The 26199-nt window shown below is 37.4% G+C and overlaps 2 protein-coding genes across 3 annotated transcripts; one reads left to right on the top strand and one right to left on the bottom strand.

Annotated features, from left to right (window-relative positions):
* Nucleotides 1-979: 979 nt before the first annotated feature.
* LOC306852167 (calmodulin-1) lies at nucleotides 980-4972 on the bottom strand. The gene is made up of 6 exons (XM_079388837.1): nucleotides 4687-4972; nucleotides 3575-3605; nucleotides 2249-2392; nucleotides 2003-2109; nucleotides 1763-1898; nucleotides 980-1666 (listed from the first exon to the last, which is right to left on the bottom strand). The coding sequence occupies exons 1-6, from the start codon at nucleotides 4687-4689 to the stop codon at nucleotides 1638-1640; spliced, it is 450 nt and encodes a 149-aa protein (XP_079244963.1). The 5' UTR covers nucleotides 4690-4972; the 3' UTR covers nucleotides 980-1637.
* Nucleotides 4973-13440: 8468 nt separating this feature from the next.
* On the top strand, nucleotides 13441-25924 carry LOC306852153 (DNA mismatch repair protein Msh2-like). 2 transcript variants are annotated; one of them, XM_079388818.1, is made up of 17 exons: nucleotides 13449-13683; nucleotides 13893-14041; nucleotides 14118-14204; nucleotides 14340-14405; nucleotides 15079-15225; nucleotides 15335-15484; nucleotides 15576-15709; nucleotides 18860-19059; nucleotides 19136-19245; nucleotides 19364-19487; nucleotides 19568-19718; nucleotides 19809-19906; nucleotides 23377-23622; nucleotides 23727-23931; nucleotides 24749-24996; nucleotides 25094-25263; nucleotides 25359-25924. In XM_079388818.1, the coding sequence occupies exons 1-17, from the start codon at nucleotides 13476-13478 to the stop codon at nucleotides 25539-25541; spliced, it is 2676 nt and encodes an 891-aa protein (XP_079244944.1). In that variant the 5' UTR covers nucleotides 13449-13475; the 3' UTR covers nucleotides 25542-25924. The 2 variants fall into 2 exon arrangements, with proteins under 2 accessions (XP_079244943.1, XP_079244944.1); XM_079388817.1 differs by having other exon boundaries at nucleotides 13441-13683; nucleotides 14118-14405.
* The last annotated feature ends 275 nt before the right edge of the window (nucleotides 25925-26199 follow it).

Below are 26199 nucleotides of genomic sequence, written 5' to 3'. Positions count from 1 at the left end.
CAAATACAAAGTCTGGCCTTGTCTTTTATTTACTCTACCTCTGCAGAGCGCCACATCTCCATCATCAGTCAGTCGCATAGTTACATGACGTGAACATGGGAGCACTGCTCAACTCCTGATGATCCTTCAGAGCCTACTGGAAAAGGGAAAGAGCAGCTACCCATGAGACTGGAATTCACGGTTGCTAGGAAACATGATGGAACATGAATATCACACGTCAGAAAGCTCAGCACGTTGGTAAATAGTTCCCTGAGATGAGATCCACACATATCTCCCTCGACACAGTGATCCGCTTATGCCTCGTTGGCCTCCATCACCATCTCTTCGCATTTGTTTGCATTGTGAATGATCCTTTGCTCATTCCTCAAACTCGCAGTTACCTACACATGATTATTTCAAAGAGAACATTTGTGTGCAGCTTGTTAACAATCAAACACTCGGGCAGTGTTTGTATTTCAGCCTTGCAGCAACAAAATCTGTTGTGGATCCGACTTCAACTCTGGCATTATTTCAACAAGTCCTTTTAAGGAGACTGAAGTAGTTTAGTAGAATAGGCTTCCTGCTTTTGATTGGTAACAGAATTAGCCTGTAAGTTTGACCAGAAGTCCTAGAGCAATTTTTTTTAATCTCAGTGTGAACCTCATAAGTGGTTTTAAGTCTGTTATCAATCCTGTAAAACAGCAGAGCGATGGCCAGCAAACAGATTGGCCAGAGGACAAAACATTCACTTAGAAGTTATTTGAACCATTTGAACAGAAATTGCTATTTTTCCTAATCAAGTACCTGATTACAACTAATTACACTGATTATAATCATGCAATGTCACTCCAACGTATGTAGTAATGACAAATTAATATTACCGGAGAGTGGACTAAATTGTAAATGCAGTTTAATAGTGACAACCAAAATACTGTTAAATTCTCTCTTTTAGATTCCACCCGAGTAGTCATTTGAAATAAAGGCAGGGGAAGCACTTTTTGGGTAAATTGTTAATTTTATTGGAAAACAAATATACAACTTGGAATGGATTCTGAGGCACGGCTGTGCCATAAGCAGTTACAAAAGAAAGGTGACTAATTAAAAAGCATAGTAAGAACAGAAATACAAAAAGATTAGAGTGTATGAGTACCTGGCGATAAACCCGTTAGTATTTAATTCAACAATGTGGCAATAGTGCAATGCTGAGGACTTTTCCCATTTCTATTTATACTCAGTCCATTGTCCATGCAGAGTTGCACCTCCACATAAAAGCAAAAGAGAAGAGAAAAAAAAAAAAAAAAAAAGAATCATGCCAAAAACTGTTGAAATGATACCACGCTGTGAATCAGCTGGACCCTTGTTGTCACCGCTCATCAGGTGGGCAGGCAGACAGAGCAAAAGAAGAGGAAAAAGGGGTCTGTGCGTAGTCAGAAATCTGTGCCTATACATATCACCTGGTCCCATAACTGCTCCTTCTAACAGATTGTTTACAATGACAAGGAGTTGGGGGAAGGCATGAGCACTCAAATCTTAACAGTATACATGCAGATCCTTTGGACAGCAGGAGAGGATGGGGAGAAATTAAAATGAAACCTTTTACAGAAATTAAAAACAAGAAAAGGCAGATAATTTTATACAAGAAATTCTGTACAAAGCCTTCACTTCGCTGTCATCATCTGTACAAATTCTGTGAAGAGAGCGAAAGTGCAATTAAGCATCACTGCAAAACAAAAAAGGGCAACTCAAAATTGGTACTAAATGTTTTAAATGGACACAGACTCACCTTCATAATTGACCTGACCATCTCCATCAATGTCTGCTTCTCTAATCATTTCATCCACCTCCTCATCTGTTAATTTCTCCCCCAAGTTTGTCATCACATGGCGCAGCTCAGCAGCACTGATATATCCGTTCCCGTCCTGAACAAAAAGAACAACAATCCGTCAAAATTAAGTCAAGGAATGTTACTAGCAAAACCTTAATAACAGGTGAACTGAATTCAACAGTTCTTCAGAAGCCTTACCTTATCAAAGACACGGAAAGCTTCTCTGATCTCCTCCTCGCTGTCTGTGTCCTTCATCTTTCTTGCCATCATGGTCAGGAACTCAGGGAAGTCTATCGTTCCATTACCTGATTAAAGGGTAAAGTACACAGTCAGATAAGTGAATGTTTTAATTGTGATAATGGTTTCAAGTCATATGCAAATCGGACCCTACTTGCAAGGGTTAACATGCTGATGGCTAATGTAGCAGCAAAAATGTGTCCTCACCATCTGCGTCCACCTCATTGATCATATCTTGCAGCTCCGCCTCTGTAGGGTTTTGGCCAAGGGAGCGCATGACGGTGCCCAGCTCTTTCGTGGTGATGGTGCCATCCCCATCTTTGTCAAATAGTGAAAACGCCTCTTTGAACTCTGGAAGGATAACCAGGGGAGACAGATCAGTGTTTGAGCCACACAACCACATATTCATAAACCCTCCCTCAAAAAAAAAAAAAAACACATACATCAATCGCTTTTCCATTTTAGCAATTAACAAAAGGAACGGGTAAAGTACTTCATGTCAAGCTTTTTGAATAATTAACTACTTGTTGGCATTAAAATTCCACATAGCCACTTTGTAGATCCCATACTATGTACTTCATCTTGTAAAGTACAAACTGTTTAAGAAGTTCCCAAATTTAAAAAAAAAATGCATTTATTAAATAGCTGTCTGTTGCTAAGACCAGTAACAACAAACGCCTCCACAGATGAATGTCTAGGGTGACAGGATGCTGTGGAAGACACACACAAACACCCCAGAGCCATGGCAACACCTGACCACTAGTACTAGTTTTAAGGCCTTTGAGCGAAGGCAGTTCAACCAGACCTGCAGAGCACCATTAGTTACATGTACAGACAACATGCAAAACAAATCACTTTGCGTAGATGCCTCAAGTACCTTCTAGACGCAATTACAAAACAACATTTTGTACAGTAAGTCAAGTAAGAGTCAACACCGTCACTGATCAGTTTAAATGAGGAGAATTGATCCTTGCAGGCATAGTCAGGACAAAACTATAGTGACAAGTGAGACTGCATTTCACCAGTGCATGCATTTGCCCAGCGGTCTGAGCACTAAAGGGCAATACAAACTCCCCCTTGTGCCAACACTGCCCATCGAGCAAAGCTGATGAGACCATTTGATACCTCCTGTGATATAAAAGTCCAACATTACAGATGGACAACCAGCTTTCCTATTACACAAAACATGGGCCCATTCAAAATGTTTTACTAAAAACATGCAAAATACTGAAACTTAAAAAAAAATTAAAAAAAGACTAATTTACATTAATTCATTTAAATTACACTCATCTGTACAGTATCTGTTATAGTTTAGATTCATGCATTTCTTGTTAGAAGCTGTAAAAGTTATGAGCCTGCACATTCAAGGAAGCAATAACCCATCCATTCACACAGATGTGACTAAATTACAACCTTAAAAGGCAACAAAATAGCAATTATAGCAAACTGGAACAGCCAGGGTATTGCAAAATGCCATAATCCAGTGCAGACACTCTGAAAGGGCGTGTAAGAAAAGAAAAAGCATGTTCTTACCAGCTATTTGTTCCTCTGTGAGTTGATCAGCCTGGGGATGGGAAGAGATGACAAACAACCATATTACTAAATGGTGTGGAGAACAAACTCACTAAGAATTCAGTGTTTTGGTTCTGACATCAGTGTCTAGCAACCTGTGTGAGACCAAACAAAGACCTCAGATTCCCTCCCTCTAAATGTTACGACACCAGCTGGAGAGACAGAAGTCCCATCATAGCGACGGTATTTAGACACTCCTAACAACAGCAGTTCATCCACCCACCTGATTCCCTGTATTTGGTAAACTATTCCGTCGTGGCACTATAGATAGTCATTTCACCTTTTTATTGTTATAGTAGCCCTGTGCCATAATGCTCGAGTAACCTAGTAAGAATACTGCAGGCAATTTCATGACTGAATCAGGTCACTACGTTTTAACACGCATGCATATTAAAATAAACGGATACATGAGCAAAACGTGTGATACTGAACATCAATCTTAAAATGGTTCAAAAATTAGAGTAAATGTACCCTCCACGACTTTATGCAAAAAAAAGGGGGTTTTTTTTCGGTTTAACCAGCTAACGTTAACAGTTAAGTTACTTTTAGTTAGGGTAAAGTTCGCTTAACAAGTTAACTTAGCAACTAAACCAACCAGGATACTTTGTTCCTTAAAGAGCTTAAAGAGAAACTAATTCTGTTCAAGATTGTAACGCTATACTTTACACTGGGGCTTACTGAACCCTATTACAAAGTTTAGTAAAAACTGATTAGGCTCTCAACGTGAAAACTGAAAGTGAATGGGTTCAAGCAGACCTCTGACGTTTAGTACTTCCTTTACGTTAGCGCTGAATTTCTTCGTTTTAGCCTGTGATATTAAAAAAACAAGCACAATATGACAAAAAGTAGAGCAAAACCCGAAGGAATAGGAGATACGAGGCGGCGGTGGGTAACTTATACTCCTTCATTCAGTCCATCCCCTGTAACTTAGTCGTAAATTTGGCGGCATATTTCTGTAAACGACTGAAGAAAACTCTTTTTCTGTTTCTTGACTTCTTTGCTTCCGCGCAAAATCATACATCTTTTCATTGAGGCATGCCTATCGTTTATTATAAATATTAGCGTGCACTCACCATTTTTTTCTTTTTCTCTGTCTGCCTCCCTCCGTCTCCGCGAGAGATTCACAAATGGTGGTAGAAATATTGGTATAGACCCGCCTTAACGGTCGTACATAAACACCTCCCATCTTACTGTATCCATCCGCCAACCGCACTAGCGGTGCTTCGGAAATGACGCGATATTTATCCACGAAACTAAACTAAGCTTGAGTAAACGTGATATATGTCCTTCTTCAAAAACGATGCGGTATTGTCTTGGGCTATCGGCTGGTGTTGAGGCACAAGTGCAGGCGGACTATCTGACGGCGGAAGAATACTGAAGGCGTTTCGGTTGTGCGGATGCCTCTGATTGGTTCGTTCGTACCTGCAATGCGTCACTCCCTGGTCACACACTGTAGAATTTGCCCGGTCATAAATGCCATGTACCTTAGAGCTGAAATAGGGAATCACCTGAGCCATTGTGAATTCCACCCTTAGGGGGCCAAAATTATAGTGTTAATGTTCTGGGTAAATGTTAAGATTTTTTCCAATTACATAAGGCCTAAAATTGTTGTAAAATATATCCAAATTTCTTAGTATGGTTCTAATATTTATAATGCATCTTCACACAGATAAGAAAATATATGTGTTTTCCATAGAAGCTTAATTGTATGGTGTTAGGCTGTAGTTCATACACACATTGTGCAATTTTTAGATTCAAATAACCTTTTTCAGAATGTGTAAACAAAGGAAAGTAGTGCAACTTGTGTAATTATGAATGAACAATTAAACATGTTCACACCTATAACGAAAACTTGGCCTATTATATTGTAGCATTCACACACCTACACACAGTAAAGTGTGTCATGCATTTATGTGTCGTTTAAGTTGTGTGGATTCTGATTGGTTGTCAACGCTTTTACTGTTCTTTAAAAAAAAAAAAGTAATTCTGAAAGTGATTCCAACGATATTGTTCCTCTATGTTGCTATCTTTATAGTTATGGTGTGAACTTATTCTAAAAAATTATTAAAATGTTATTATTAATGATTATTAAAACAGTGGCCTTTCTATTAAGATATTCCACCCTTATTGTTTTTAGCATAAGCTCTTAACAAAATATCTTATTAATGTTTTAGTGTTGAATGGTCATTTAAGGCACTTACTGTATATCTGCATTTTTATCATTGACTGAGTAAAACAATAAAGGAAACACAAATCAATAGGCAAATGAAAGATAGTGATGCCATCAACCAGATCCTGCCTTGTTTATCAAGGCCTAGCCAGCTTCTCAATGCTCGACAGCCTTATAGCTCCCTCCTCACAGGCCACCTGTCTCTGGCCATGTCGCAGGTCTGTTGGATATTGAAGGGATGAGAAGACAGACTGTTGCTGAGGGTGGTAGAAGCATTTTCATACCATAAAACAGCAGGAGCAACTTAAATTCTCAGTTGAGTGAACTGCCCTCAGTATTGTTAATGTAATGCATTTGCATTGTAGTATTCATCTAGGTGCTCTTGGATCATAGGGTTCATTATTTACCCCAGATGTTTTCCATGCCTCTGCACCACCTCACCTCTAACCCCCACGCCTCCAGAAAGGAGATGACTGAATCAAACTTCCTTTTAAGAAAACAGTTACGTCTAAAACAGTACAGCATGAACTTGGGTGGTTCCTGCATGCTTGTCTTCCCAGAGCTTGTAAAACCAAGGGAAAGAGTGAATCATGCAGTGGTTATACCCACAACACATGCAACACATGTGCTTAATGCCTCTTTCAGGTTACCTAAAAGTTTCCGCACTGTCTGGATACAGAGCAGCGTCTGGTATCTTAAAACAATGTAATTCCTGTAAGATTTTAATCTGTCTTTCTAGGCCTCCACAACATAAAAATAAACTTTTTAGTTTTTATATTTTATGCAATGCTATTATTTAAATGAACAGATTATGCATATTGTGCAATACTTTGCTTGTGCGGTAACATAAAAAAAAGAGCTTTCAAGGGCATTTGTTGGAATAAAAACAAATGTTATGTTAGAGGAACAAATTTATATATTTATCATCATCATTGTTTTTGTTAATTGAAATAAAGTAGTGCTGTCAAACAATTAATCGCGATTAATCACTTTCAAAATAAACGTTTTTGTTGACCTAATATATGTGTGTACTGTGTATATTTATTTTTTATATATTTACATATATTATGTAAACAAACACTTTTATTTTGGATGTGATTAATCGCGATTAATCAATTGACAGCACTAAAATAAAGATAAAATAAAACTGAAAAGATTAACTTTATGTTTAAGTTCTAATAAAATTTTGTATATAATACAAACTTAAATGTAAAAAACATGCTGCCTTGGCAACAAACTGAATTTCAGTAAGTTTAAGTATTAAAATAACTGAAATCAGCATAAATTAAAGCTAAAAGCTGAAAAAACTAATAAAAATGACAAAGGCACATAACAAAATTAATTAAGCTTAAACTAAATATAAAATGTGTGTGTGCTGCTATAGAGAAAAAAAGGACTAAAACCTTCTGATTTTATTTTTAATAGTTGTTTTACATTTTTATTATGGCCTTGCAGTGTGAATGTGATATGGTTTGGACAACATTGTAGTGTCATAAAATATCATGATGACAAATATTATGGTACAGATAAATTAATATGGCACTATATAATTGTGGTACTGAAAAATGATCATTATCATGTTCAACTTAATTCATACTGAGGATTTTTAGCTAAAATGAGTACAGCTAAACCATGTATCCAGGTATTGCCTTCAACTATGCCAAGAACTTTGGTAATAAGATGCCAGTGTCTGTGAATGGGTAATTGAGGACATAAAAAGCCATGTGAGACACAGATGGTTGATAATCACTGGTATAAAGAGCCCCTGACCACTCAGGTGTTTACTCAGAGTGAGGGCCATGAAACTGAAGACCTATTCATTCTTAATGCACATTGAGGCTTTGTACCGAACACTGGCAGACATTGGAACACCAGGATCCGGTTTCCCACAGACCCTTGTGTGGCTGTACACACGTGTGTCTGTGTATGTGTGGTAGTGTTGACGAAGCTCTACATAAAGGAAAAAGAGCGTGACTGAGATTGTCTTTCCCTTTCTGAGTGTTCATCTGTTTGCCTCTCTCTTTTTTGAATGACCGCCAAAAATCGTGTAGTTGAATAGGCAGCAGTCATCATTGTTAGGCAAACTTCACAAAATTGTAAAAGATACATATAATTATGGTCCCAATATATACCAAACTGACATCATCTTTCCGTCAGGAATGGATGAAAGATGTTTCAAATTCAATTCTGGAAAATTCAATTCAGATTTGAACCACTATGGAATTCACAGGCTTGAATCTTGACTCGTAACAGACAAGCTCTGGATCTTTGGCAGTAAAGCTGATTTAAAAAGGGGATTTATATTCACATAATCTACCACCTCTGTCAGATTTCTCAATAAGAACAATAAATAAATCAGAATTAAATGGACAGAAAAATAGCACTTTTTTATTAACATTAGGAGCTTTAAGAGATCAGTGATATAAAAAAGCTTATGAATGGTTTTTGATGCTTAGTGTTGAGAGAGATTTGTCTATCTTCATAATTGAAATTATTATATTTAGATAATGCAGTCTTTTTAAGTACACACTGTTCTTAATTTTGACATAATATATCTATAAATGTGGCGATATAATAAACTGCCTGAATGCATATACATGTGTGAACAAAACAATGCATTCAGTTATAAGATTCAAAGAATACAAGACTGCAGCACGAAATAGGATTAGATTTAGAAGAAGCACAGGTTTTCTGTATATTGTTGGATATAAATTATGTCACATCCCTCTTTATTGCCCTTTGCAGACATGCAGTAGAGAACCGTGGTTAAAACAAACCTCAAAGATGGCTTTAATTGCTGCAAATAAAATGGTAGGTTAAAGTGCAACAACTTATATTGCAACAAGGATTACTGTAAAACCTTTCGAGTTGCTTAACCTAATGGTAAAAAACAGTGACATTAGAACATAGCTTGATGAAGGAAAAAAAATTAATTGTAAAGCTAATGAATGCGCTATGAATATTTATATAATATATAGACCCCAAACTTTCTTGATCAGCCCTGTTGTTGTAAATTGCAACCTGTAATTCAAGTACAGCAAAAGCTTCAGTTTCTCATACAGTACAGCATTAATATTTAACCATGTATTTAGTGAGACCTATTTGACATCACTGAACGCTCCAGATAATTAAGACACTTTAAAAAAAGGAGTTTATATATAGAGAACAAACTGTATCTTTATTCTACTGTTCTTTATTAGAGGCTGTATATGTATATGTTCATTAACGTGATAGCAAAATACACATGCAATATATAGCCTACATCTTCAAGATGAATTCCACATTATATTTATCCTTTTAGTCTCTCTCTATCTCTCTTTTATTCCAGACAGCCCAGTTTTAGACATCTGATATGCAAGACTTGGCTGTTCTCACACACAGGCATTGTGTTCAGTACTTACTGATGGCCAAGTTTCTGAGATGCCTTTTAGCAGATAACAACGAGAAGACTAATATGCGAATCCATTGAGCTGACAAGGGCAATTACTGACATACGACCGAATGAAGTAACAACTGATAGCTTTTTTTTTTTTGGCTGGTCTTTGGCTTATGTTCTTCCTGAAATAATTTTATTGCTCCTTGTTGCCTTTTGTACTGTGCCATTTACTTGTCTTGATGATTTACTGTTATGGACACCAGTTGCTTAGATAAAAAAAAATTATAAATATATATTCACATTGGAGTTTATTAGAATCAACGCACCCAACAAATAGAGCAGTGCATTTAAAAAGTTTGACATTATGTACAAACTTCCATTATTTGAGCTAGAAATGATGACAGATATCTCAATACAACAGAGGGTACTTTAAAATCGGTCGGTCTTAGTCCTGATGATTTAATCCTCTGCAGTGCTCCCAGTTATGCCCTGTCACAGCAGTAACAGTCAGACCATTGCACCTGGCCACAGTCCAGAGCGCTGCAGCAGGCTGCCACCCCATTAAAGAAGGCCATCCCGCCACGAAAGACCACTGCAGAGAACCAACACTCTCTCACTCGCCCCATTTGGAATTCATCGGAGAACGATACCTTTAACATAAATAGGACTGATACAGACACAGCTTGTTTACATACATCATTTGGCAAGTATACTTTGTGGCAGCAGTCCCTTTGTATACAGAACTCATTTGTAAACATACCTAACCAAACAATTTTATTTATCAACCTGATGAAACTGTTTAGGTAAAGACTTAAAGGAAGAGTTCACCTAAAAATTTAAATATGCTCACCCTCAGGCCATCAAAGATGTAGATAAATTAGTTTTTTCATCTGAATTGATTTAGAGAAATTTAGCATTACATACTTGCTCACCGATTGATCCTCTTCAGTGAATGAATGCCATTAGAATGAGAGTTTAAACAGCTGATAAAAACATCACAGTACTCCACAAGTATCCACACCACTCCAGTTCATCAGTTAACATCTTGTGAAGTGAAAATAATGAAGAAATTCATCTTTAAGATGCTTTTAACTTAAAACGGCTGCTTCCAACTAAAAGTGACGGCATAGTGAATCATTTTTTTAAGGACAAACCTTGAATAGGACACGATTGTGTAAAAACAGACACATATGAGTGAAGGGAGAACTGCTAAAATAGATGTAGCAATGCATCTGCAGCTTTAGTTTGTCCTTCGACCTGTTTTCTCAAGTTTGGAAAGTGACTTACATGTTTTAGAGGAACAAGGTTGCATGTTGTGCATGCATATATACTCGGTACTTGACAATACCTACATTTATGTACACATGCAAAGTGTGCATAGAATGATACAATGCAGATCAAATGTTTATCACAGCTGATTTCCAGGTCTGTTCATTCAATGAATGAAGCGAAGGTACTTTAGAGAGGCACACAGCTGAAGTGGCTGTTATGTAAGGAGTCTTTCATGTAGAATCCCTGCAGAAATGGATCGCTTTTCATTCTGGCCTCACCAGCTCAGTTCTGACACCATGTGATACTTGCCTGCTATTGCAACTTCTGCTTCTGTTTGGGTTCCAAACCCATATCTCTTAAGAGTGTTTTCACATATAGTTCTTTTTAAGAGAATCAAAACCAGTTCACTTAAAGTGAACCAGAAAGGAAACCAGCCGAAAATGACCTCAGTCCTTCTGGTGTCTAGTGGATTCAAAAGAGAACCCAGTTCTTTTTTTGGTCCTCTTCAGCAATGAAGAGATCTCAGACCCTTTCTTGTTCACACCACAACTTTATAAGAACTCAGACCTTAGCTTTCTTTGCAGCAGTGGATTTTGGGTATTCAAGATGGCGTCTTCACATGTTGTCATCACATGGATGTGGCACATTTTGAAGCAAATGACAAACAGAGAAAGAGTCAGACAAAGCAGAACTAAAGGAAAGCATCTGAAAAAACGGAAAAGGAAAAGGATAGCAACTAAAAAGAAAATTTTCTTCCAACACCATCAACAACTGCTGTGTTTTATGTTTTTATGGGTTGAGGAGAGTTGGCGTTTAATGCAATTATCTTTCCTAATTTCAATAAGTGCACAGCTCTCCTCCTGGGACCACACAACCCCATGACCTGCCATGGTGAAAAGTTTTTTCTGTTGTTACAGCAGTGAAGTAACATGGCTGCAGGTATGGTAAGCCACTGCGGTCAGGCCAGCCTCCACTTTCAAAAACACGGCCATTCTAGCAGCCACGTTATTTTGTGGTGCGCGCATATACTAGGCGTTGCGGTAATAGCGAGTAAAAACTCAGATCAAAGGAAAAGCGATCTCTGGCATTCATTCGGCCAGTTTCTCTGTCAATAATGAATAAATAAATGAATGAATGAACGAATAAATAAATACATTTTAAATAATACAAATGTTTTAAAAAAACGGTCTGATAAAATGAAGATGACTTGAGTAATAATGTAGAATTTCCAAATAATATGAAAAGGACTGTCTGATGAGAAATAACAAAATAAAAGCCTTTCATGAACTTGCATATAACCATATTATCTGTACATTCACATAGTTATAAAAAGAAAGCTCCCTGTCTCCACAAAAAAAGTTTTACTTTTGATTAATAGTACACTACTCCAGGATGTCATTGGCCCAATGTCAGGGCTGTCTGATTTTCTGTTACAAAATAAAAGCTCTCCAAAAACTCAAATTTTGTCTTTGACTTTAGATGGCTCTAAAAATTAAACTTTTCATTTTTTTTTGTGGAGACAGGGGTTTTTATTTTTATAACTATGTATTTACAGATAAAAAATTGTTAAATGCAAGTTGTAAATTGCGTTTATTTTGTTATTCCTCATCAGACTGTTTTTTTCATATTAATTGGTCTATTTATTTATTTATATCAGACCGTTTTAGACTTATTATTTTAATTTATTTATTTATTGATTGGCAGAGAAACTGACTGAATGAATGCCAGAGATCGCTTTTCCTTTGATCTGAGTTTTTACACGCTATTATCGCAATGCCTAGTATATGCGCGCACCACAAAATAACGTGGCGGCTAGAATTACCGTGTTTTTCGAAGTAGAGGCTGGCCTGACCGCGGTGGCAAGCCTCAGGTACACATGTCGAAACGAAACGCAAAGCGGACCGGGATCTCAGTGCTTTCGCATATCATGAAGATATCGAACCACAAACGAACCCCCGGAGGTGGTCTGAGTACGGTTCGTTTTTAGATCCTTTTAGGGGGTCTGAGATCACATGGTTTGTTCACATATACACGCTGAACCGCTCCGAGAGCGTTTGAAAGGGTTAAACAAACTAGGTGTGAACACACCCTTAAAGGGATAGTTGACCTGTTAAACGCTTGAAGCAAGATAAAAGGTATTATTGTTTTTCAGCAGTTTGCCGTAGCTTTATAACAGCCTATGTGTTTGAGTGAAGCTCAGAGTGAGGGCTTAAATGATCAGGCATTTAATTACAGCTTCATACAGAATGGATGGTTATTTTGTCCCAGGGAATGAAACAAATAAGCATCATTAAATGTGATCTCGCTGATCTGTGATTAACCCGACACATGCAAAACAACTATTTTCAATCAGTTTTAGCTGTGATTCAGGCATATTCAATTGATTATGGCAGCTATATTTGCATGTTAAATAACGACAGTCTTGTGTCATATATTATGAGTAAATACAAATCAGTAAAACCCTGAAACAAGGTTTTTTTTTTCATATTGCATTTTTAATGTACCAGATTATTATCAGTTCTCTGTTAATAAAATGTATTTATTCATCCATTCTTGGTCAATTTATCATAATTTTCTGTGACACCCCTAAACCAGTTCACAAAAAAAGGTGACATAATTATAATGAAACTACCTCAATCTGTGGATTTTTTTTCCCCACAAGAGCACAGAAAAGAAATGTTTTATAAATAATTACAATAACGTACTGATAAACTTATATACTTTATATACTATTATATAATTGTACATTAAGTATTTTTATAATGTAACTTTTTTTTTTATTTAAAAAAAATAATAAAACATCACATCAAATACACTAATCCTTACAACACATCCCAGTTTTCCCAATATCCCATAAATGTCCAAATCCTTTTAAGAAAAATGCTGAAAAGAGATAAGGGGAAAACAACTGAGGACTTGTTTCTTTTCCCAAACCACAGATTTGTTACAAAATAACGAGTTGTGGATTATTGCCGTCATTTTAACTCCGCCCCGTTTGCCTTTGACCCTCCTGGCGCGCCTGTGCTGTGGCGGGAGATTCCAGCATGGCGGTGCAACCGAAACAAAATCTGTCCATGGACAGTGCCTCTGAACATGGATTTCTGAATTTTTATTTTTCTATGCCCGAGAAACCGGACACCACGGTGAGAGTATTCGATCGAAACGATTACTATACGGTGCACGGAAAAGATGCGGTTTTTGCAGCCAAGGAAGTTTTCAAGACGAACGGAGTCATCAAAAACCTGGGCACAGGTTGGCTGCTAACTTCTAGAATTATTTTTATAAAATAGCCGGATCATTAAAGATATTTAGTTCTTTGTTTCTTTCTTTTGTGCAAATATTTACATCTTATTAAAACTGCATCCGTATGATATCAGTTTGTGAACAATTTTAAAATTATGGTTGCATTGTAAAATCAGTAATTATGTCTAATAAAGGTGCTTTGTATTTTAAAAACGCAGGCAATAAGAGGTTGCAGAGTGTGGTCCTCAGTAAGATGAACTTTGAGTCATTTGTGAGGGACCTGCTGCTGGTCAGGCAGTATCGGGTGGAGGTTTACAAGAATGCCAGTAAGAGCAGCAAAGAACATGACTGGCAAATATCTTACAAGGTAACTTGCATTCTTCACTGTTTAATAACATTTTTCTCAGTGTATTATCTCATCATGTTTGTGTTTCGCTTCCCAGGCGTCTCCAGGAAACCTGACCCAGTTTGAGGAGATTTTATTTGGCAGTGGAGGAGGTCCTGGGGAGGGAGCTGCCGGTGTTGTCGGGGTTCGTCTTGGCACCGGGTCCGATGGACAGCGTGTCGTCGGTGTTGGCTATGTGGACAGCACCCTCAGGACTCTCGGTGTGTGTGAATTCCCAGACAACGATCAGTTTTCTAATCTGGAGGCTCTTCTTGTGCAGATCGGGCCCAAAGAGTGTGTGCTCCCTGGAGGAGATGCAGGTGGAGACCTTGGGAAACTCAAACAGGTAACTTGCTTGTATAGATGCCAGATTGTGTGCTATGAAACAAGGAGAGGCACAATATATAGGATTCATATTGATGTGTAAATTCAGAATTCAGACCCTTTTTCTTGCAATTACAAGTTTACATCTCGCAATTGTGATGTTCACAGGTTTTGTTTTCACCCACATAATTAGAATAAAGACAATACAGAGCAATTCTAAGTTTTTTCTTTCAAGTTTGAGTTTATAATTCACAATTCTGACTTTTCACCAAAAGGAAAAGCCACAGCCACCTTTCTTTGTTTTCTCTAGTCATGTCGCACTGATTTCATTTCTTGTTTGTGTGTTTCTACTGCATAGACAATCAAGTTTTATTAACAGCCCATCTGGTCAGTTGTGAATTATGCCATCTTTAAATGTAATGTAAAATAATAAGTCTTAAGCTTAATGCTTAAGTTCACTTGTACCATTTCAAATGATTGATTTAAATGTTTTATTTCGAAAAAAAAAAAAACGAGTCGAATTTTAATATAGGCAATTTATTGGTTATCAGACATGATGGGAAAAAAGAAAAATCTGCAGCTTATCATATCAGCCAGAATTTTAATACAGGTGCATCCAGTAGTGGTTATACAATATTGTATAACCATAATCATAATTATTATTTCTTACATGCTGGTTGCTGTTGATAATTCAGGTGGTGCAGCGTGGTGGCATTCTGCTCACAGACAAGAAGAAATCAGAGTTCACAACCAAAGACATTGTGCAGGATCTGAATCGGCTACTGAAGGCTCGTAAGGGAGAGACTGTGTCCAGTGCTGCACTTCCAGAGATGGAGAAACAGGTTTGGGGCACTGCAACACATTAGACCACACTCTGGTTGATAACATATTAGACATGTGTAATTCCAGGTTCTTGCCCAGGAGAATTAATCAGTTTATTGTTTTTTCCAGATTGCAATGTCTTGCTTACAAGCCGTCATCAAATACCTGGAGCTTCTCTCAGATGAGGCCAATTTTGCTTCCTTCAAGATAACCACTTTTGACCTCAACCAGTACATGCGTCTGGATAATGCTGCTTTGCAGGCTCTGAATCTCTTCCAGGTCAGGGGTCATTCAGAAACAAGAAATATGCAGTTTGTTCAGTGAAGGGTTATTGTGAGTTCTGATATGTTCCTCCTTTATGATTTCTCAGGGGTCTTCTGATGATGCTACAGGCACACACTCTCTTGCAGGCCTTTTAAACAAATGTCGTACCCCACAAGGACAGCGGTTGGTCAACCAGTGGATCAAACAGCCTCTCATCGACAAAAACAAGATAGAAGAAAGGTGAGGGTTTTTTTTTTTTATAAATACATATACTATTTATAAATTTCCATAGAATGGAAAACTGTATTTACCTTGGCATAGTTGAATGATAAGAGTACTATACATGGAAATGACATATCGAGAACCTCAAACACCATTATTTCCTCATGTAAATCTTGTGAATGCAAAATACCACTGAAAAATAGGCGAATCGGAACATAACACCGACTGTGATGTTACAGTCGGGATCAGTAATAGTTACGGACCCAACATCTGCATATACCCGCCCATGTTCTAGGCCACCCAGACCAGCCAACCGAATCGTCAGAAGTTCTGCTGGTGTTGTGAAGAAACAAACAAGGACAACAGCGAAAATGGCAGATCATGGAAATAAATGTTATGTTCCAGGCTGTGCAGGGGATGTGAAGTGCAGGGATGGGTTGGTGTCTGTATTCAGAAAGGCAGGGAAAGTAAATAACGCCTTCTAGTAAAATAACGCAAGCCACTAAAGGGACATGGTAGCTGCTTGCTAACGGTTGCCTGTTACATTACAGTACATAAGATTTCACTTACTACACAGTGTAGGGAGAGATGACAGGAAGATGGCGAATGATTTACAAATCCTGAGCACCACTGACAAGCATCTGATCTTGTAAAATGTGTGGTAAGTACTGCCGCTCCATAGTATAAATAGAGTATGTGTGATCGCGAATCTCGAAAGTGAACGTGAAACTAAAAAGCGATCGTGCATACGAAAGCAGTTTCAATGCCCAGCATATTAATAACAGCTCCCTGATGCCCACATTTTATTTACAGTATAATTACCCAACAATATAACTGCGTGAGAAAGTATTGAAATATATATTTTCCCTGTGTTTGCTTCCTGCTGTGTGAGCTATTAAAATGAGCTGCACTGTGAAACAGCCGAGCAGAGCTCAACATTATTATTCATAACCCTTACAAATAAGGTAATAACAGACCATTTCATTCTAGGGAGAAATCCTAGGGTTGTAAATAGACATGTAAAACCGTTTCTGGAGATTTTTTGCCCTTACCTAAGTCACATACCTTCTATGTAGATATCAGAGAACAATTTAAAATAGTCTATGGCACCTTTAAATCTGAATGTCATTCTTTGATTTAATCTGATACATATTTATGGAAAGGTGTAGGATGATTAAGTCATTTAAGATTTAGTTTTTCCCTAATGCTGATTTTTGTTTTATATACTGTAGATTATAAAACTTAAAAATATGCATGTGTGTGTATATGAATATGAATATACACTATATTGCCAAAAGTATTGGGTCACCCCCTTCTAATGAACAGGTTTGACTACTTTAGTAATTTCTGAGTACAATGTTTAATGTTTAAGCATATAAAGATATTCTAGGGAATTGTGTGCTTCTAATGTTATAGCAACAGTTTGGACAGGACCCTTTTCTATTCTAACATGACAGTGCCTCTGTGTATAAGACACGGTTCAAAAAGAAATGATTGATTGAGTCGGTGTGGAAGAACTTGACTGGTCTGCAGAAAGCCAAGTCCTGATCCCAGCTGAACACCTCTGGTGTGACTTCATATGCAGACCTTGAGCCAAAAACTCATCACCAAACACCAATGACTTGTACATAAGGGTACTGTCATTTTAGACACGTCCAAAACTGTTGCAACAGAGATGGAAATACAATTTAGAAAAACATGAATTGTTTTCATCTTTGTTGCCACAGTTTTGGAAGTGCCTTTTTCTGTTTTAAAGGTGCCATAGAATGCATTTGATACAGTATTTTAAATTGTTCTCTGATATCTACACAGAAGGTTTGTGGCTTAGGTAAGGGCAAAAAATCTCCAGAAACGATTTTACATGTCCATTTACAACCCTAGGATTTCTCCCTAGAATGAAACGGTCTGTTATTGGCTTATTTGGCAGGGTCATGAATAATAATGAGCTCTGCTCTGATTGGCTGTTTCACAGTACGGCTCATCAGCAAGAAGGAAGCACAGGGAGGAAAATATATATTTAAATACTTTCTCTCGCAGTTATATCGTCGGGTAATTATACTGTATATAAAACGCGGGCATCAGGGAGCCGTTATTAATATGCGAGGCATTGAAACTGCTTTTGAACGATCCATCGATCGCGTTATAGTTCACTTTCAAGAGACGCGATCACACAAACTATGTTTACATTATGGAGCAACAGTACTTACCACACATTTCACAAGATCAGATGCTTGTCAGTGGTGCTCAGGATCTGTAAGTCATTCGCCATCATCCTCATCTCTCCTTACTGAGAGTGAAATCTTATGTACTGTAACAGGCTACCGCTAGCAAGGAGCTAACCATGTCCCTTTAGTGGCTCGCGTTATTTGCTTTCTGTGCCTTTCTGAATACAGACACCAACCCATCCCTGCACTTCACACCCCCTGCACGGCCTGGAACATAACATTTATTGTGTTATTTTCGCTGTTGTCCGCGCTTGTTTATTTACAATACCTGCAGAGCTTCTGATGGTTATTTAAATATGCCAGGGTAAAGACAGTTTTTCATTCTATGGCACCTTTAAAGAAGAGGGTGTCACAATACTTTTGCCCATATAGTGTATGTATATATATGTATTTATTTATTTAAATGGAATTTAATATACATCAAGACTATAATTATGATTTTACTCCTATTTAAAAGTTTAGGGATGGTAGAATTTTTGAGGCATAATATAATATAACTTTACAGAATATTAATATTTGAATATATTATTAAATGTAATTTATTGCAGTGAATTTTCAGCATCCATTACTCCAGTCTGTCACACAATGATCCTTCAGAAATCATTTGAATATGCTGATTTGGTCCTGAAGAAATATTTCTTATTGTTTTCAATGTTGTAGAATAGTTATGGAAACTGTAATACTTTTTTTTTCAAGATTCTTTGAACAGAGTTCAAAAGAACAGCATTTAACTGAAATAAGGATGTCTTTACTGTGACAGTTGATCAGTTTAATGCATCCTTGCTGCAGAAAAGTATTAAATAATTAAACATCAGTACAGAAGAACTACCATAGTTCAGTCTCATCTTTTCTAATTTAAGTATCTTGTGGATGTAGCATATTTTTAACATGGAGGGTTTATTTTTGCCTCTGACTTGTACACATTTGTGGTCATGATGTGCAGATTGGATCTTGTGGAGACTTTTGTGGAAGACTCTGAGCTGAGGAAGAGTTGTCAAGAGGATCTTCTCCGCCGTTTTCCAGACCTGAACCGAATGGCAAAGAAGTTCCAGCGTCAAAGCTCTAATTTACAAGACTGTTACAGGGTCTATCAGGCTGTGGGGCAACTGCCAAGTCTGGTGCTGGCACTGGAGAGATACAGTGGTGAGCAAAATGTTGCCTGTTATTCTTCTAATTTGTTTTTGAGCAACACAATGAGTGACATCTGTATTTTAATCAGGGAAACATCAGGTCCTCCTGCATGCAGCATTCATCTCTCCCCTCAATGACCTTGTCTCTGACTTCTCCAAATATCAGGAGATGATTGAAACCACACTGGACATGAACCAGGTCTGATGTTGCCATCTACACTCTATGCTTCAAGCAAACTTTAAGTTTAGTTTATAAGTTGCTCTGGCTAAAATTTGGAATTCCTAGAATGTATGCCACTCTTGTTTTTGTTGTCCAGGTTGAACATCATGAGTTCCTGGTGAAACCCTCATTTGATCCCACTTTGAGTGAGCTCAGGGAGAACATGGATCGTTTGGAGAAAGCCATGCAGGGGGCCTTGAACAGTGCGGCTCGTGAACTTGGTAGGTGAACATAAATGGAAAATATTAAGCATTTTAACGTTAAACTAGTAACAAAACCAATTGTGTTTGTTTTGCTTTAGGGCTGGAAGCAGCTAAGACTGTGAAGCTAGAATCCAACGCACAGATTGGGTACTTCTTCCGAGTCACATGCAAGGAGGAAAAGAGTCTTCGCAACAACAAAAAATTCACAACTTTAGATGTTCAAAAGAATGGAGTGCGATTCACTAACAGGCAAGAGAGATGTTGAATGCAATGTTTAAATACTGGTGTAACTACTGGTTAGAGTTGTTAGTAAGTGATGGGGTAATTTCTTTTTAACAGTAAACTGAGCTCTTTGAATGAAGAGTACACTAAAAGCAGAGAAGAGTATGAAGAGGCTCAGAATGCCATTGTCAAAGAGATCATCAGCATAGCTGCAGGTGAGCATCACTCATTTTTAAAGCCATGTTCAATTTGTTTTTGTATTTTTAGTTTTCTTTGATTGTTATTAAAGAATGTTCTGGATTAAATGTTAACGCAATGGGAAAATTCCCTCATATTAATACAGTAGATGGTGCTCTATTTTTGCAGATTTATTTTTAGAGTGAGGTTAAGCTGTTCTGTATTGTTACTATAAAATACAATAAAAACATGGATGAAACATGAATATTCCATAAAACTTGGTCCATTTAGTTCAAACGGTCTTTGGCCCAGTTTATAGTTTTAAAATTATTTCTTGTTGTAATCAACTTTAATCCATAGATGTAAGGGAAACGGATCAATTTAGCTCAAAGGGAATTATTTATGATTTTATAGGGAATTTGGACAGATGTTTTATGGCTGATCACCGAGTCAGCCAGCGATTCATTGAACGAGCCGTATAACATCAACTCTGCATTGGATTTAAAATCCAAAATATAGTGAAAACACTTAATTAGCACCGTAACAAGATCAGCAGTTTAAGACATTAACTTGTAAGCACAAAACACAAGATACTTCTCTTTTCAATATAAATAAGACTTTATTTGATAAATCTAAGACAATATAAACTAATCTAACACACAAACACACGCACTCACACATTCACACAAGTTGCAAGAAGAGAGAAAGTGAGGAAAGAATGAGTTTAAGAGAATGAAAATGTAAAATCCCAAGTTCATAGCAATATGTGCAATTGCATAGACCTGAACAACCATCAAGCACTTAATTAACCCTCGCATTGAGTCCCTCAATGAGGCTAAAATTTATATTAAATGCACCAGTTCAGCTAGAATCTGGAGGTACTTGCTTTGCATGTTCAGGGGGTTCCCTTGTTGTCATTGCAGAAAGGGGTTTCCCAAGGTTGCTGATTGGCTGGAAGTTCTATGGAAGCAGAATAATGACAATAGTTTTTGAAACGCAAAGCATGCTGAATTCCACAAATCGAAAAAAGACAGTGCTTGCATTTTAATGCCTTGTATTTATAGGGCTTGCATTTTTAGGTCCTGAAATGTAAGTTGTTTATTTAAGCAGTGAATATTTCAATTAAAATGTTTCACTATTGTCATTATTCTGCTTCCATAGACATCTTGGGAAGCCAATGGTTGGGCGTTGGTTGAAGATGTGGAGTTGTGGGCTGGTTGAAGTTTTGAGGCGGTCACAGACTTAGGGCTGGATATCATTCAAAAATATTTGATACTGGTACCTTGACTTCGATATCAGTTCCTGAACGATACTTTTTTCGATACCAATTTTATGAAATAAATTTGAACAAGATTACATTATCTCAAAAAAAAACTTTGGTTTTATTTTTCAGCTTGTTGATGTTTATACAGACTCAAATACTCATCTCCTAAACCAATGCACAAAGAAACAAAATGTAACCAACAGAATAAATTAGTGCAAGTAGTTTTAATAGTTCAAATAGTTTTTAGTTTACACGTCTGTTAGGCTACATTTACACTAGTGCCTGTTTGTTTTAAAATGCATAGTTCAGACAGAATCATCATTTCTATTAATTTTCCACTTTTTTACTGATCAGCATTAATTGCTTCCAGCACTGTTTGCCTGTGTTCTCTCTTCCACGATCGCTGTTCTGACTCAGAGGTAATAACATATTTCAGCAATATGTTCAATAGACATTAGGATCTATGTAGGGTATCAGAGCGAATCAGACAATTTAAGATTCGATCAAGAACATGGTTGAAAAACGAAGAGCAGAATTCCACAAGACAAAACAACATGGATGATCGTAAATCAGATCCTAGCACCAGCCAGCCTGAAGCAAGTCTAACTAACTAGCAGCTTTGAACAACTTGCAACATTAACTCAAAAGAACACTTATTGATAATCCCAACTCAGGAAGGAGAAAGATTAATGGTCAAAGACACAGCACATCATGACCATCACATGAGGAAAATCATTAGAAGAGACTTAGTTGAGTGGGTTCTCCCACCCAGGACGAAGACTAGGCTCCTTCTAGACCTTTTGACCTTTGTTCCTCACAGAACACACAGAGAATATCTTTTGCATATGTAGATGCATCCAAAATCATCTTATAAAGACTTATAAATGAATATCAGTCCATTGCATAACTTCATAGCATGCATGTAACCCACACATTTGTCTGTAATGTTCTAATCACTCATTGAGTAGTATTTTTAATAACTATTGAATAGCTTAAGGGTTCATATTCATGTTTAGTATGCGTGTTTGAATCTTCTTGCTTGAAACGTTTCTTCCAATCAATTCTTTGTCAAATGTATCACATTCTGGTTATAGAAATCATATCCAAAATTATACTCTTGCAAGAGCGGGAAAATTCAGACCATGTGACTGATAAGATAACGTGTTGGTTTCTGTATTGGGAGGAGAAACATAGCAACACCCTGAGCTAAGACAATGTCTAATTGGTCAAGACCCCATTAGGGATGTGTCCAACAGCCCGGTTTAAAAACTCAGGACACCATCAAATTATGCTTTTAGCCATGCTCTTAGCCCGTGAATTCTTCAAGCGCCGTTCCAGCGTGCTATGGGTTGCCTGCCAGCAGCTCCTCTAAAAGCATGAGGAGAAACGCCATCTAGTCTCAAACTTGACTCTTTTCTTTCTTTTACTTTAGTTTCTTTTCCATTGAGAGTTTTGTGTTCGGAGTTAAGTTTTGCTGCAACGCTGTGTCTCCGAGTTCACCTCAAGTCTGTGTAGGGCTGGGTATCGAGTTCGATACTTTTTAGGCACCAACCAAATTGGCTCGATACCATCGAATATCGAAAAGCGTCTTGTCATTCGGTATCAAACTTCGATACCTAAAGGGGTCAACGTCAGTGAGCCATTAAGCCTGCAGCACTATATGTGTTCGTCTTGAAGCAGTGCCGTGCAGATCAATCGGTGTTTGATATCCGCAAGTGGGATTCTAAAGCTTAAGAAGCAGTCTGTTCTCTTTAGCTCTCGCCGTACTGTAATACACGGATCGGTCTGCACAGTCGAACACACCTACTAGTTTACACACCGGTTACACACATGTGAGGCTGTAGTGTGAAAGCATCCCAGCCCCCATAGATGTAAGGCTACATTTACACTGGTGCATTTTTGTTTTAAAATGAAAACTATCCTCGTCCATAGGCATTTCCACTGCATTTCAGAAAAGATCTCCGTCCATATTACACGACCGAAAGCGCGTTACGTGACCATTCATGCACACTGTAGCATCATGCTACATAAGACAATAAATAAGATTCATATTCCCCTTTTACTCAAAACTCTGTTTAAACCACCATCAAGTGTTTGTAATAACTTCCGATTGCCGTGTAATGTGTGTTTTGGCCATGTCATTTCATTAGTCGTTTTGGTTACTAACATTAGGCTGTTTTCATTTAATCATGTTGTTGGTACATTAAGAATGAATAGTTTAATAACCCTGTGTTTATACCATAGGCTATGTGGATCCAGTACAGACTCTGAATGAGGTGATAGCTCAGCTGGATGCAGTGGTGAGCTTTGCTGTGGTGTCCCATGCTGCTCCAGTGCCTTACGTAAGGCCTAAAATACTAGAGAAAGGGTCAGGGAGACTCATTGTAAAGGCGGCAAGACATCCCTGTGTTGAAGCCCAAGATGATGTGGCTTTCATTCCCAATGATGTCACCTTCACAAGGGGCGAAGAGATGTTTCATATCATCACAGGTAAGCTCTTATTTGATAGGTGGATTATGAAATAGCAGTTTCATGTACATAAATGCATTAATCCATAATCATTTTGATAAAAAGCCTTTTTCTGATATTTGTAGGTCCAAATATGGGTGGTAAATCTACATACATTCGTCAAGTGGGTGTGATCGTGCTGATGGCACAGATTGGCTGTTTTGTACCATGTGATGAAGCAGAGTTGAGTGTGGTGGACTGCGTCCTCGCTCGAGTGGGTGCAGGGGACAGCCAGATCAAAGGAGTGTCCACCTTTATGGCTGAGATGCTGGAGACGGCAGCTATTCTTCGGTCAGAACTCAAATTTGACATGTTTTGTACATTGTTTTTAAGGAACATTCTGGGTTCAATACAAGGGATAGTCCACTCAATAATAAAAGTTCTTTCATCATTTACTCACCCTCGTGTCACCCTCTTGTATGACTGACTTTCTTCTGTGGAAGTTTAAAAGATATTTTGTAGAATATTCGTAAATAGTTTTGGTTCCCATTGACTTCCATTAAATGGACAAAAAATACAGTGGAAGTACATGGGAACAAGAATTGTTTGGTTATTAACATTATTCTGCAGAACATAAAAATATATTTTCTAGAAATAAATGCAAACAGATTTGGAACAACATGAGGATGAGTAAGTCACAATTTTCATTTTTGGGTCGAGTATTCCTTTCAGCTGAATCAACAACATTTGTAGAGTTATTGTTGTGAATAGGGACAAAATGTAAATATTAAAATACTGTGTATTATAGCCACAAGATAAACAATATGCATGTTAACGTGATTTAGTGTATCTTTGTCGCTGTAACAACATAATGCCATAAATTCTATTAAAAAAAAAAGTTTTACCACTCAAATAATAAGCAAGTTTTAACAAGAGTAATGGGAAGTATGAATCTAAATTATGTAGTAACCAATATTGTGCAGCTATATGAACTTATATTTAACCCGGAATATTCTTTAAAATGCACATGTAACAATATACAATGCTTTATGAATTTTAGATGCTTCTAACATTTCATTTTTATGCTTTTGATACATGTACAGTATGTTCATATTGTGCCCCTGAGTAATCTTTTGTAATGAATGCATGTCATGTTTTGACTCTTTAGGTCAGCCACAGAGGATTCTCTTATCATTATTGATGAACTGGGTAGAGGCACATCCACATACGATGGCTTTGGTCTGGCCTGGGCAATCTCAGAGTACATTGCCACCCGCCTCAAGTCTTTCTGCCTGTTTGCCACTCACTTCCATGAGCTGACGGCACTTGCACAACAGGTTCCCACTGTCCGTAACCTCCACGTCACTGCCCTGACCACAGACAGCACTCTCACAATGCTCTACAAGGTTAAAAATGGTATGTGACTCTTGAAACATTTTCTAAAAACTCAGTTTGTTTTATAGATTTCCTTTGTGTTTAGTGGTTTATGATGTTTGTGATTTATCTGACTTAGGTGTTTGTGACCAGAGCTTTGGGATTCATGTGGCAGAGCTTGCTAACTTCCCCAAACATGTGATTGCTAATGCACGCGAGAAGGCTTTGGAGCTTGAGGAGTTCCAAGATATCTCCAGAGCTGGAGAGGAAGCTGGACCCAAAGCCAAGAAACGCTGCCTGGAGAAACAGGTGAGATTGAAAGAAATGTTTGTTTGTTCGTTCTGCTGCTCAATGTGTTTAATTTTTACATTTAATAAACTGATTTGCTGTAATTTTGCCCATAGGAGGGGGAGAGAATCATCGAGGCATTCCTGGCTAAGGTTAAATCAATGCCTGTTGAAGGCATGTCTGATGAGGCTGTCAAGGAGGAGTTGCGCAAACTCAAGGCAGAGGTCATCGGACAAAACAATAGCTTCATCAGTGAGATAGTGTCACGTTCTGCCAAAGTCAAAATGACTTCAGCCTAAGGGCTGAGCATTGTCTTAGTGGATAAAAGTCCAACATTTCTGTAAAATTGTTTATGTATAATGGAAATGGATATAATCTATAGTAGATTAGAAAAAATGTTCCATTTTAGCACCACTTTTCCTTTCAGATGTTTTTCACAGGCTATTTTGCAAAGTGTTGCCACAATCTTAAGCTTTCTGTCATAAGTTCTCCCTCAGAGTAAAAACTTTCTAAACATATTTTGTGTGTATATTGTCAGTTCAAATCACAACAGCAATTTTGGTTGTTGACTATGTTGCCATCTAATGGGTCAATTTGGAAATGTTAAAATCAATTTTATTTTTACCTATTTTCAAAGCTAGTGTTTTAATATTGTAATTAAAAACATGTTTAGTTCAGACTGACCTTATTTGTACCCTTTTAAATTTACATTTAGATTCATAAACAATACAATATTTTATAAAGGCACTAAATACACCAGGATGCCGCAGTGGATTGCTAGGACGTCTAGAGAGAAAAAAGCTATAAATAAAACATTAAACTATTAAACTAAATTTAAGAAAAAATGATTAAAGAAATAATAAAAATAAATATTTAAATAGATGCATCTAACAGTGCAGTACTATAGAAAGAACAGTTCAATTATGAAAAACTATTCCACTGAATATATTTATAATA

The sequence above is a fragment of the Barbus barbus genome (genome assembly GCF_936440315.1).
Source record: "Barbus barbus genome assembly, chromosome: 32".
Lineage (NCBI taxonomy): Eukaryota > Metazoa > Chordata > Actinopteri > Cypriniformes > Cyprinidae > Barbus > Barbus barbus.
Note: the sequence above shows the minus strand (reverse complement) of the source record. Positions and strands in the feature narration are given on the sequence as shown.